This window comes from Rutidosis leptorrhynchoides, chromosome 1 (genome assembly GCF_046630445.1).
Source record: "Rutidosis leptorrhynchoides isolate AG116_Rl617_1_P2 chromosome 1, CSIRO_AGI_Rlap_v1, whole genome shotgun sequence".
NCBI classification, from domain to species: domain Eukaryota; kingdom Viridiplantae; phylum Streptophyta; class Magnoliopsida; order Asterales; family Asteraceae; genus Rutidosis; species Rutidosis leptorrhynchoides.
The window spans coordinates 148227571-148241493 of record NC_092333.1 but is presented as its reverse complement, the minus strand read 5'-3'; the positions used below and the strand labels follow the sequence as shown (position 1 = coordinate 148241493).

Genomic DNA, 13923 nt, shown 5'->3' with positions numbered 1-13923 from the left:
TGGTGGGGTGCTGCTCTGGGGTCAAATGATTTCAACATTCATACTATCTTCGATATAGAACATGACAACCATAGATCGAATGATGGGCACAAAACGTGACAAGCGACTAAATGGGTTTGTGGTTATTTGATATGGAAAAATCGGAACCAAAAAGTTTTTCAAAACAATTGCAAAACGGCTTTGGATATCCTAAGTGAGATTCAAATAAAAAGTTTCGAATGGATCTCTAAAAGAGCAAGACGGACCTTTATCGAGTGGCATCAATGGCCTGTTAACCCGAGTTATTGTGGCGATTTAAATAGTAGGGCGGGTATAGGCTAGTCTTTTTGTTCTTATAGTGTTCGTGTTTCATTATTTTTCATTTTTGTATAGCTCTTGAGTTGTTGGATGCTAGGCATTTTTCATGCCTGACAATTTACTTGTACATTTCGTTCGTTGGTTTATATTTATATATTTTGGCTTTTCAAAAAAAAAAAAAAATTACTCTACTGAACGCGATTTCACCACTAAACGCGATAATTCTACAATCATATGTTAATAATCCGTATACAAATAAGTAAGAGGACATTGTCATTGCCAAGCCAAATCTAATGAAAACCATCACTAGATAGCCTAGTGGTTGGAGCTCTGAGTTCCTTCTAAAATGTCTCAAGTTCAACAACAGTATAGGGAGAATATTTAGTGGTGCCCAACCGCCATAGAGTAATCCTGCTGGGATGCATATATCAGAGTATGTGGTCGAATTATTCGCCCTTCCGAATAGCCTGAACAGAAAAAACCTTCTACCTTCTACTTTTAAATAAGTAACTTTTATATAAGTAAGAGGACACTATTGTACACAAAGAATTTTATATGAGAGCATATAAGATATAGGATGATAGTTAAAAAGAACAAATTAGTACCATTGTTTAAGCAGTCACGAATGTATGATGGAACTATCAGAGAATTATAATAATTATTATTTATAGGCATTATAAATTATAAAATACATGAATTTGTATATTGTCCCTTATGTATTGATTTTTTTGGAGAATATGGTTGAGTGAGTAAAGTATTTGCGTGCTATATATATGACTAATACTTGATATTACACAAGTTATGTGTTATTCATCAATATGCTTTTTACATTTTGTTGTGTGTACACTACAAATATATAAAGATAAGTCAAGTTACAACTACTCCGTAGAAAACATACATGTAAATAAAAATATCATAAACAATAAAAATATCATAAACAATGCTAAGACATAGATTAACATTATATTTGAAACATCATTTCTTAATATAACATACACATTCTTGATATATATCACATACACGTACAATACTGGCTACAAATTAAACCATTAACATTTATAACAAATGATGTTATTAGCACTTGAAAATACATTCCACCATTTTTAAAGTGCTAATAACATCATTTAAATTGAACTAAACAAACTAAACTAGCTAAATCCTACCTTGATTTTGTTCAAACACTTAACAAAATCAAATCAAACATACTAATAAAACCTAGTACATATAACTATATATATACAGATAAAATATAACTTTATACAAAATGTATAACGTTATATGTTATCTATATAATTTATAAACTTACTTACGTAGACATCGACTGTTGATCAACATGCATGAGTTTAAAAGACAAAACATTGTTCCAAATCTCAGTGAAAGCCCTGATAATAATACCATGATAATAAGGAGCATTAAGCTGCAAAAAGCAGTTTAAAAGCTCTCTTAAATCATCTCTACCATAGATTATCCATAATCATTTGCAACATTGATTCCCGGAAATCAACATAAGGGTCATCAGAATCTTTTTCAACGGCGAGACTATTACCGCCGATCCGGCCAAACCCTTGAACTGCTCTTAAACTTCTGACCTCAGACTCATCCACCGGAGAATCTGAAGTGTTTGGTGAAAATGTGGTGGCGGTGGAAGGGGTGGTGGTCCATGACGTGGCGGCGGAGGAGTGGTGGTTGTGACGGTGGTGGTGTCGATGGGTGTCAGGGTAGTAATGAGGTTTACTTTTGTTGTATTTATTATTTGGTTTAGGGTGGAAGATTTTGGAGAGTTTAAGTTTCCGACAGCCGGAGCCGCAGCCTACGGTGACGGCGGTGGTGTTGAGTAACATTTTTTTGTTGATTGTTGGCATAGTGTGTGAGTGTGTGTGATTTTCAAGAATCAAGGAGAGGGAAGTAGTTATAGTTGATATTACAAAGTTTTTTGTTTTTGTTTATTTATACAAAATACAAAATATATAATATAAAATATAAAATACTCCGTATATATAGAGATATAGACTTTGTAACTCGCTAATTATATTATATTATATTATATTATATACCTATATCTAAAAGACATAGACTAAATGAATAGCACCCAGGGGTACTTTCGACTTTTCGCTTATTTTTTTTTTTCAAATTGAACAACAAAACCCCCACACTTTAACCAGAAAATCAAACCCACCCCCCAAACAGGGGGATAAATTGTCAAATACCCATTCTCATAAAAAAATTTTAAACAAACTCCACCCAAATATTCAACGGGTCATATCTTCGCGCTCGCAACGAGTTAAATTTTTCCGCCACCATCGTTAAACTCGAAATAATTTTAGGAGTAAATGAATAGTACCCAGTGGTACTTTCAACTTTTCGCTTTTTTTTCTTTTCAAATTGAACAATAAAACCCCCACACTTTAACCAAAAAATCAAACCCACCTCTCAAACAGGGGGATAAAGTGTCAAATACCCATTCTCATAAAAAAATCTTAAACAAACTCCACCCAAATATTCAACGGGTCATATCTTCGCGCTCGCAACGAGTTAAATTTTTCCGCCACCATCGTTAAACTCGAAATAATTTTAGGAACACAATGTCACTAGCTATACGTAAAACGGACGCTTTTTAAAAAACGCTAAATATTTGGGGTACTTTTCATACACGTTAATTCTCCATTAAATTTTTAAATGTCGACAATTCCATAGCGAAACGCGGAGATGCACATATATTGTTAATTTAAAATAACATTTAAATCTTTCACGGGTTATACCTTTTAGTTCGACTCGAGTTGCGCTTCAACGACATCATCATTAACCACAAAATGATTTTACAAACTAAACGCAATAAAATACATTGAAAACCGAACCCCCGCCGCGAAGCGAGGGCTCGAACACTAGTTGTTAGTAAACAAGTACGTATTGATAACGTCACGGTACCTTCGGGTTACGCTTTTGGTGACAGTCCAATCAGGAGTAATATATGGATTATAAACAAATTTCCTACAAGAAGGAAAAAGAAATTAATTTACTAAAGTTGGTTCCTTCTTTTTTTCCGAAAAAATATAATTATAAATTAAAAGCAATACAAAGATCAAAGTGTTACATTATAGAGAAACTCGAAGTCTGTTTGTATATAGATTATAAGTATTGTACCATCAACAACAACTGAAAACACTTCGTAAATTTAATTAATGTATGAGATATATATAGTACGTCTAAATGATTTTTTTTTTTTTTTTTAATACTCTAGTAATATATACTTACTCCCGTTCCACTCTCCCTCAAAAATTTTGAACTTGCAGGAGCCCGCTCAATTCTTTGTTTTCCTGCCACCGACTTCACGCTAACTTCAGGTGTTCGTTCACAAGTGGTATCCAACATATATGTGATCACGCAATGTTACGAGTGTAATAAAGATATTTGTGTATTTGTTCTTATTGGTAAGCATGCATGCATGCATGTTTGTTTGTTCAAGTAGATCGATTGATCTATTCAAGCAGATTGTGAGATCCGCCTTACTTATAATTTCATAGATCTTTTGATGTATTTTTATTTAATTTATGTTTCTTAATAAAAGATTTAGAAAATAACTACTCGTATTTAGGTGTATGAGATATATATAGTACATACAAATAAATGTATTTGTGTTGCAGCATTTTTCACTGCTCCTCCTTTCTTACGATACATACACATAGATATATATTTGTATGTAAAGATTAAGAAAAGAGATTTAGTGTTTTTGGATCTAATAGTGGAAGATAAAGTATTTTGATCTGAAACAGATGAGATGATTTGGATGTTGATTGAAGGTGAAGTTGCAGCTTTTTTAGATTAAAACATAATGAAGAAGATAGGTTAAATAATATAAGGAGAATGACTCTTGCTACGTTTAAGTGTTTATTGCGAAATGTTAATTCTCCATATTATAACCTATTTTTCATACTTAAAGTTACGAAGTCAATTTATTCATGAAAATATGTAGTTTTATATAACAAATATTAATTTTTCGATTAATGTCTAATCATGGTCCTTATAGTTATGGTTATCATTTTCTATAATATAAATACCTTGATGTGCAAAGCACATGCCAAAAAATATAAAATTTTTTTAACTAGCGTTAGGGACAAGGACCACCAATGAAACAAGTGCTAACCATAAGGACCATTCTAGACAAAAAAATTGCACATGTACCCAAGTGCAGATCCAGAAATTCTATTTAATGGACGAAAATAAAAATCTCTAAAATAGGTTGATTTACAAAATAAATACTCACTGTCTCAAATTAAATGTTCGCTAAAAAATAACTTACTATTTAATAAAAGTATAAAGATTCGCTTCTTAGTTTGTCAAATTTTAATTTTACTTATTTTAACTAGTTTTGATTAAGTGAAATTGAAACATTCGCTCAAATGTAAAAAAGAAATCAAGATATTTAGTTTGAGACAAAAGGAGTATAAAACAATATCAAAAGATTATTAAAATTGTCAATCGTCTATATGTATAAATCAATAAATAACATGTATTGAAACTAGCATGTTAACATGTAAGTTGTATAGCTTATAATTTATGTGTTTCTTTTAATTGTTTGGTAAAATTGGTAGACTTAAGGGTTAAGATATACAGTAATATAGTATAAAAGGTTAAGTAAGTTATTTCTATTATAAATAAGGATTTTAAACTAAATATATTAAGAACATGTACAACTTGAATACAAATTATATTACATAGGGATGTTTGGTCACTGATTACTCAATAATCAAGTCCTAAGGTAACCGAAATAACCTAAATGAAATTCATATCTTTTACATAAAGATTAGGTCATTAGGGGCATCTAACCCCAACTGCTTTAAGTTGGCCCCGACCTTACATGGTCATTTCTGCAATCCGATACAAACTATAGAACTTATCAGTGAAAGTTTATCTTGAAAGAATGTGAATTTTCATATTAGATCATATTTTTTTTTTATTTTTTTTATAACTGCCAAAATAATCTAGGGTTAATATGAGTATTATTACATAAAACAAGCATTATTATTAATGTACGGCCTCTTAAAAACATACAACAATATCCATATAGACATATTATAAAATTCAAAAGAAAATATACAAACGAGGCTAAATCCTAGATATATAATACATTCATGTATGCATGTATGTACGTACGTACGTACGTATGTATGCATGTATGTACGTACGTACGTATGTATGTATTGGGTCACTAAGTACTTAATAATCAAGCTTTATGTATATATAACAAAAAACAACCCTAAGTGGTTTGTTAATCGTTATCTTTGTGTAGTGATCCCAACTGATCGCTGCTATTAGATAGCATTGATCGATCATATTGATCTCTGATCAAGCAAATTCGCCCTAGTTAGTAATACTAACCTTGTTCACAAAAGTTAAGTTTTTAAGCTTCGAGTAAGATCATTTCACAAAACTGATATGATCAAATCTTAGAAATAAGTTGCAAGAGTTTGAAGTTAGTAAAGAACTTAGACGAAATCAAAGTGTCCAAAGTCAAAAACTTGCAATTCTTAGAGAAAAATATATTCCCTCGTCCATCGATTGATCATGCAAGTACACGTTCAGTACATAGCGAATCCTGAGATGCTCGTGCTCATAAAAAATCACGATGCACTCATTTGTAGTAATAGAACTCTGCATAAAGAATGTATGTGCCTCTCTTCCTTTCTTGAACTCGTGAAATAGGCATGTGCATGGTACGGTTCCGTCCCAAACTAATTCGGTTCGGTTCCGTCTCGAGTTCCAAATTAGTGAATAAAGTCGTACCGCGGATCGTACCAAATAATTTCGGTTCGGTTCCATGATTTTCGGTTCGGTTCCCTGGAAAGAACCGTCTCACTTGAGTACACTTAACATTGACTGCTGGAATTGCAATTACAGTCGGTCTACTTCTCATAATAGGTAGCAAAAATGTCTATTTCTATTTTGATCTTCAACTTTCTCACAAGACATACTTGGTTATATAAGACTATAAGAGATATTTGATATTTGTTATATATATCAACGTGAATATATCAACCTATTAACGTGATATTTGTTATACATATCAACCTATTAAGGTGAATATATTTTTAACTAACTCAAAGGTTCCAACCCTTTACTCTTTGCAAAGATTGGTAATTTTTTTACACATAAAGTAAAGGTCAATACACTAATTAGTACATATATATGTTCATGCTCATCTGATGCAACTTGGAACCATGATAATATCATCATCATAAGCTTGATACATTTTTAAAGAAAATTGATTGATAATCTACTTTTATCTTCTTTTGTATTATATATATATATATATATATATATATATATATATATATATATATATATATATATATATATATATATATATATATTGTAACTGGCGTGCAGCTAATTTGTAAGTATTCGATTTGATATTATCAATTTGCCCTAAAATAACCGCACCTGCAAAATATATAATATACTACAAGTGTTTTTTTTTATATAAAAAAAACATTGTTATTAATAATATTTTAACAGAGTACACGATGAAACACAACTACATGAATAAATGAAGAATTATATGCAATGATCTCAAAATAAAGATATAAAAGACGAATGAAAACATCATCATAAAGTGTTACTCTTTTTATTTGATGGTTAAGCAAACATAACATAAAAAAATATATTAAGACAATAATACTAGAGACTATTTGTTAAATCACAGATAGGTAAAATGTAAATATTTCGGTACGGTCCATTTCCCGTATTTTCGGATTCGATCCGTCCCGTACCGAGGACCGAAAAATATGAAATTTAAAGACCATAGACCATACCGAAACTCTTCGGTCCGGTTCGGTTCGGTCCTCGGTTTTTTCGTTTTTTTCCCATACCATGCACACCCCTATTGTGAACTCTAAAATTATACTTGCAAAGACCTTTTTTCAAAAAATAAAAGATTTTTTTTTCTTTATATGGTCTATATTTCTTATATATGCGATTAACAGTCTAAGAATATTTGACAGTGTGTGCAAACCAACAATGTCTTAGTTTTTACTTGTACTATAGAACAATTGCTAGAATTAATATTCATTATTCAATGTTACTTTCTAGTTGCGAAGCTTGTCAAGTTTTATTGTTTCTTCTGTTTAGGTTATTTCATGCCCTTTACTGAATGTTTTCCTTGTTTTGTATAGTTTTCGTTTTTTCGGCAAAAAAATTAAATTAATATATATATATATATATATATATATATATATATATATATATATATATATATATATATATATATATATATATATATATATATATATATATATAACTAAATATAATTACTAAATAATACATCTCTTGAATCTAATCTAAACATAATTCTCCAATAAGTAAAGCTGATGGAAAACTGAAATAGCATAATACTCCGCAGATTACTCACGACTACATGTGCAAAATGTGCAACCGAACAAGACCCCTAATCTTAAAGGAGCCCAAAATTTTAAAAAGCATATATATTAATACGTTCATTTTTATTTTTTTAATTATTTAAATCATGAAAACTCGTGTATCAAAAAATTTAATCACAAATCAATATTTATTCTATTGATAAACTTCTAGTACTATATATTTTTTTATATTTAAATTTAATGTTTATAAGAGTTCATTTTTATGTCTCGAATAGAGCTCATTAAAATAGTGAGACAATGTGATATTCCGTATAATTTAGCGAGTGCTGCCAAAAAATAATATAGTATTAATAATTAATAATAGTAATTATAATTATAATTATTAATAATAATAAATAGGAGAGAGAATGTTGAGAGAGAAAGAGGCTACGAGTGGATCAAGGTCCAACGCCGGAAAAACTTCAACATATCGGGGCCAGCTTCCGGAAGAGGAGTTCAATACAATGGGACGAGCTACAGAGAACATGCTTCCAGGGTTAACGACGGGCGAGTGACTTTGTTTTTCTTCTACAACTATCCAGAAAGTTGGAACGGGACGGATCGATGGTGGAAGTTCAAAAGATACAGAGATGTTCGAGATTTATATCTAGCAAGAAAACTACTCGCCAATGGGAAAAAAATTGGTTTCGTGAGATTTGCTGAGATCGAAGATATCGATTCCTTTCTACCTAAACTCAACAACATCCAAATGCAAGGAATCAAGCTGAAAGTCTTTAGGGCGAACGAAAGAAGAAAGGTTAACAGAGATAATGAACCTCATGGTTTGCAACAGGAGCAGGTGAGAAAGAGCAACTTACCACCATCGAGTAACAATAACAATAGGAGAACTTTCAACCCGACATTCCGAGATGACAGAAAAATTCAATGAGGTGTTGGGAGCATCAATAATCAGACATAATACCCAAGTGTCCAATCTCAATCAAAAAGAAAATCTTCAGGAGAATTCGGTTGCCAAGTACAAATCCAAAGGCCGCCTGGTCACTCTAGATGATGATTATGATAATGATAAGTTCTTTTCAAAAGCCGTTCGAGGGGAGGTGAAGAAGAAAGAATACATTGAGCAATTTCCCAACATATAGGCAGAAGGATTGTATGATGTTAGGCATTTTTTATCGCAGCGTGAGGTGCAATCCGTCAAGCTGAGGTGGCCCCATCTGACGACATGTAACGGCAATAATGCAGCGTCACATTTTGACGGTAAATCGCGTCAGTTACTTTTTCAACGAAATTAAACGGAGCGTGAGATATGTGTCCAGCCAATCAAAATTTAAAACCATATATTTATATAATTAATTTAGTTTTTCCCCACCCAATTTTCAATCAGATTTTACCACATCACCCTCCAAATATTTGACACAAAAACTTGACATTTTGGGTTAACGGGGGTCAAATACAGTCACAGTCAAAACCCCGCTTTTTTATCAAAAAATGCACAATCCGACTCTGACATCACAGTCAGGGTTAGGAATAGTATTAGCATCAAATATATTTGGGGACTCGATATGATGGTTATCTTAAATTCGGAGGATGCATCACAGAAAATTGTCAATGACAAAAACCATTGCCTTCGACAATGGTTGAACAACATCAGAAGGTGGGATGGCACTCTAACATCCTCGGGTCGACTAATATGGCTTAGCATTTATGGTGTTCCTTTCTCTTAGTGGTCGAAGAAAACTTTCAACACCATTGCTTAATGGTGGGGAAATCCATTAGAATTTAGGAATTTCTCGCTAGAGGGAAATCAAAGGCTTGTGTGTGACAAAGTTATGCTAACAGTTTGGGGTGAATTCATTCATGAGACGATTCAACTGAGGAAAAGGAAGTCCATATGCTATGTGAGAGTTATGGAAGACACAAACGACATTATTGAGCTAGATTTGGAAGAGTCGGGTGATAGTATTTGGGGGTCTGAAAGTAAGGAATGTGACGACTAATTGGAAATCCATGATAATCTTTCGACTAGAAATGACGGTTGCAACCGGAAAACAGTGAAATCATCCGGCTAAAAACAAGGAAGATGAAGGTTCCTATCATAGTGGGGATGGAACTTTTCAGGCGAAGAAGAAAGAAGTTGAAAGGACTAGCGACCTCCAGACTTATGACACCTTTTCAAATATTCATGACACAAGTAATTCCGGGGAAAAAGTCGGCGTGTTTGGGGTTCCAAAAATATGTTAATGATGGAACAGATGCAGATGGTGACGCGGAAAGTGATAGGGAAAATGTTCAAGAAAAAGTTGATAGAAATATCGAGGACCAGTGCAAAGTCCAATCTGGAATAAATATTGGGCCAGAGGAGTTGGGAGCCCAACATTTAAGTCAAGAGGATGGCCAGTTTATTCCTGTTAGAATCGATAACTTTAAGTCAAGAGGGGAAATAGAACACGATGCATCACATATTGGGCCTAACACAACCCAAGATGGAATCGGTAACTTATAGGGCTTCCTATCTTACATCAACTCTGATGTTCAGCTAACAGACAACAATAAAGCAATCGGTACATCGACGAAAAAACCAAAGACCACAATTCCTTCTACCAAATCAAAAAGCAGGGGCTATGATTCGAAAGGATCTCATCGTTCGGTGCGGGATCGACAAAGAATGTGGAAATAGGTTTGCAGCTAGAAAGCTTTTTCCAAAATTCTCAATGCAAAAAAATGGCGAGAAGAATCAGCAAAAAAAGAAGCAAAACCTCAAAGTCGGCTAATTCTATCATAGCCTTATCCAAGAGTTTGGAGGATATGGGTGATGCATCTTAAAAAAATCCAGAATCTATGAAAGAATTCGAAGCCTTCAGTGATAAATTGGGGGTCCGATGGAAGGATAGAGCTTAAAGCCGAGGTATTCGTGTCGATTAATTTTTTTACTAATGGAGATTATCTCTTTAAATGTTCGTGGTTTTAATTGTGATGCCAAGTTTGATTGGGTTCAAAAAATTTGCTATAATGGAAAACCTAATATCTTACTGCTTCAAGAAACTAAGTTAAAGGAGGTGGAAGATAGATGGGTGCACTCAATTTGGGGTTCGATGAATGTTGGATTTTGTACAAAAATCCGCCATAGGAAATGTAGGGGGCCAATTAATATTGTGGGATGATGAAATTTTCAACGTTAATCAGGCCATAGAGAATGATTTTTATGTAGCAATCAAGGGTTTTTGGACAGGAATAGATAAGGAAATTGCTATTGTTAACGTTTTACGGACCCCATGATGATGATAGAAAGAGGAGATTCTGGGATAAGCTCGAGGAATTGATGCAGTTCAATGGGGTAGCGTGGCTTCTTAGTGGTGATTTTAATGAAGTTAGGAATAGGGATGAAAGGTTAAATTGTGTGTTTTATGCAGGTCGTGCTAAGATGTTTAACTATTTCATTGATAGAACTCAGCTCATTGATATTCCGTTAGAGGGTAAATTGTTCACTAGAGTTAGCGATGATCGTAAAAAGTTCAGTAAACTTGATCGATTTCTAGTATTCAAAGATTTCCGAGATTGTTGGAGTGAGCTTTTAGTTAGAGAGATATACCTCAGATCATACACCATTGGTTATACGTGACAAAGTGATTGATTTCGGGCCTAAGCCGATCAGGGTTTTTGATGTATGGTGGGAGTCGAACGAAGCTGTTCAGACAGTCTCACAAATATGGAATAGTAAACCATTGGGATCCAGGCCTGACTGTGGGTTCACGAACAAGTTAAAAGCAATTAAATTCGAATTAAACAGTCGTTTCAAATAATGTGCAGGTAATATCGATGGCGAGATTCACCTACTTAAGAAATCAGTGAAAGAATTCGAACTAAAAACTGAAAAAGGGCAAATCAACGAGCAAGAACGTGCACAATGGATGAGTGCTAGGAAAGATTGGATCGAGAAAGAAAATCAAAAAACTAGTATGTTAAGGCAGAAAGCAAAAACGCGATGGATTCTGGAGGGCGACGAGAATTCAAGATATTTTCACTCCTTCATACGAAGAAGATAAAACATAAATAACATCAGAGGTTGGAATATTAATGGGGCACGGGTTAAAGATCCTGGTGAATTAAAAAAAGAAGCCTCGCGCTATTTAGAATGCCTGTTCAAAGATCCATATGAGAATTCAACTCGAGTCCCATACCTGGAGGATGACTTACCTTTTAAAAAGTTAACAGACCTCGATGCAACTGAACTGGAAAAGCCTTTCGAGGAAGTTGAAATATGGGCTGCGATCAAAAGGTGCGGTGGATCTAAAGCTCTGGGCCCGGATGAGTTTAATTTTAAATTCTTCAAAAGATTCTGGGAGACTATCAAAATAGATCTTAGAACTACTTTGGATCGGTTCTGGACATACGGCGAGATTTCTCGAGGCTGCAAAGCATCTTTTATTACACTCATTCCTAAAAAACCGAATGTGATCACGTTGAATGACTTCAGACCCATTAGTCTTCTTGGCTCATATTATAAAATCGTGTCTAAAATCCTTGCTAACCGAATTCGTAAAGTCATTCCTTCTCTTATTGGTTCAGAGCAGAGTTCTTTCTTGGAAGGGCGTTTTATTCTTGATGGTGTGCTTATTGCTAACAAAGCCATTTTCGATCTAAACAAAAACAAAAAGAAGAGCTTCCTTTTTAAATTCGATTTCGAAAAGCCATTCGATAGTATCAGATGGGATTTTCTTTTCGATATATTAAAACGAATGGGGTTCAAGGATAAATGGTGAAAATGGATGCACTCCTGCCTATCTTTTGCGTCGATTTCGGTGCTCCTAAACGGCTCTCCATCTAATGAATTTCATCTAGACCACGAGGTACGCCAAGGGGATCCTCTATCTCCCTTCCTTTTTATTCTCGCGGCCGAAAGTCTGAATTTAATGTCAAAAGCTGCTGTTAATAAGGGTCTTATTCGTGGGGTCGAAATTGGGTCGGATAAGGTAATACTTTCTCATTTACATTACGCAGATGACACCCTGTTTTTCGGTGAATATAGTCGTGAAAATGTGACTAACACTATGATGCTACTTAAGAGTTTTGAAGTGGTTTCTGCATTAAAAGTGAATTTCCATAAAAGCTTGGCTTCGGAATAGATGGTCATGAGTTGAACGTAATGTGCAGCCGGATAGGGTGCAAACTTGGCACATTTCCATTTACATATTTGAGTCTTCCCATTGGATCCCGGGTGAACAAAGCCGGTGATTGGTCTCCCGTCCCAGAAAAGTTCCAGTCTAAACTTTCCAGTTGGAGATCTAAATCTTTATCATTCGGTGGTCGTTTAACCCTCGTGAAGTCCGTTCTCAAAAGTCTCCCATTGTATTATTTTTCTCTTTTCGGAGCTCCCCAGGTGTGTTGAAATCTTTAGAAAAACTTCGTCGCAATTTCCTTTGGGGCGAGACGGGTGAATACTCGAAAATTTATTAGGTTAAATGGGATCGGGTTCTATGTTCTTATAAGTCGGGCGGGTTGGGTATTGGGACTTTAAACGGGAAAAATCATGCTCTCTTAGACAAATGGTGGTGGCGATTTAAAACGGAAAAGGATGCTTTTTGGAACAAAATTATTACAAGTATTTATGGGTTTCATGGAAAACTTGGTGATCATTCTGATCCGTCAGATTATAACCGAAGTTTCTATTGAACAACATGGTACTACATCATTCAAAACGGGCTGGACATGGATAACTTGGATATAAACTTCAAAGGTAGCTTTAAAAAGGAAATCGGTAATGGGAAGAGAACAAAGTTTTGGGACGACTATTGGCTTGGGAATGTCAAATTAAAATGCAGGTTCAATAGACTATTCCTACTTGATTCAGATAAGGGCTGCTTGGTTAAAGATCGAGTAAAATGGAATGGATCAGAATGTGTGACATCTTGGGAATGGTTGAGGGATCCGAGAGGCAGGACCAGTGGAGAACTAACCGAACAAATCAGCATGCTGGAATCATTTCGGGTGGCAAGTAATGGGGAGGATAAATGGATATGGACTTTTAACAAGAACAAAGTCACACTAATAGACTTTCAAAGTTGATCGATGAGTCATTGCTTTCACAATCCATCCCAGATCAAGTGACACTAATAGACTTTCAAAGTTGATCGATGAGTCATTGCTTTCACAATCCATCCCAGATCAAGTGACACTAAGGAACAACTTAGTTCCAAAAAAATTAGAGATTTTCGCTTGGAGGACCAAACTAAAAAGAATGCCGGTTCTCATTGAA

At 34.2% G+C, this 13923-nt stretch overlaps 1 protein-coding gene and 1 pseudogene across 1 annotated transcript; one reads left to right on the top strand and one right to left on the bottom strand.

Moving 5' to 3' along the window:
- Window positions 1–1603: 1603 nt before the first annotated feature.
- On the bottom strand, window positions 1604–2159 carry LOC139890110 (transcription repressor OFP12-like; annotated as a pseudogene).
- A 7591-nt stretch (window positions 2160–9750) lies between these two features.
- LOC139890102 (uncharacterized) lies at window positions 9751–12430 on the top strand. The gene is made up of 5 exons (XM_071873006.1): window positions 9751–10162; window positions 11081–11185; window positions 11295–11384; window positions 11478–11624; window positions 11733–12430. Exons 1-5 carry the CDS (start codon window positions 9751–9753, stop codon window positions 12428–12430), a joined length of 1452 nt encoding a protein of 483 aa, XP_071729107.1.
- The last annotated feature ends 1493 nt before the right edge of the window (window positions 12431–13923 follow it).

Excerpts from the sequence above, each read along its gene's own strand:
- LOC139890102 (XM_071873006.1), top strand. The coding sequence starts at position 9,751 with ATGAAGGTTCCTATCATAGTGGGGATGGAACTTTTCAGGCGAAGAAGA. Across the intron at positions 11,385-11,477 it reads AGTCTCACAAATATGGAATA|GTAATATCGATGGCGAGATT; the intron begins GTAAACCATTGG and ends AATAATGTGCAG. Across the intron at positions 11,625-11,732 it reads GAAAGAAAATCAAAAAACTA|GTTGGAATATTAATGGGGCA; the intron begins GTATGTTAAGGC and ends ATAACATCAGAG.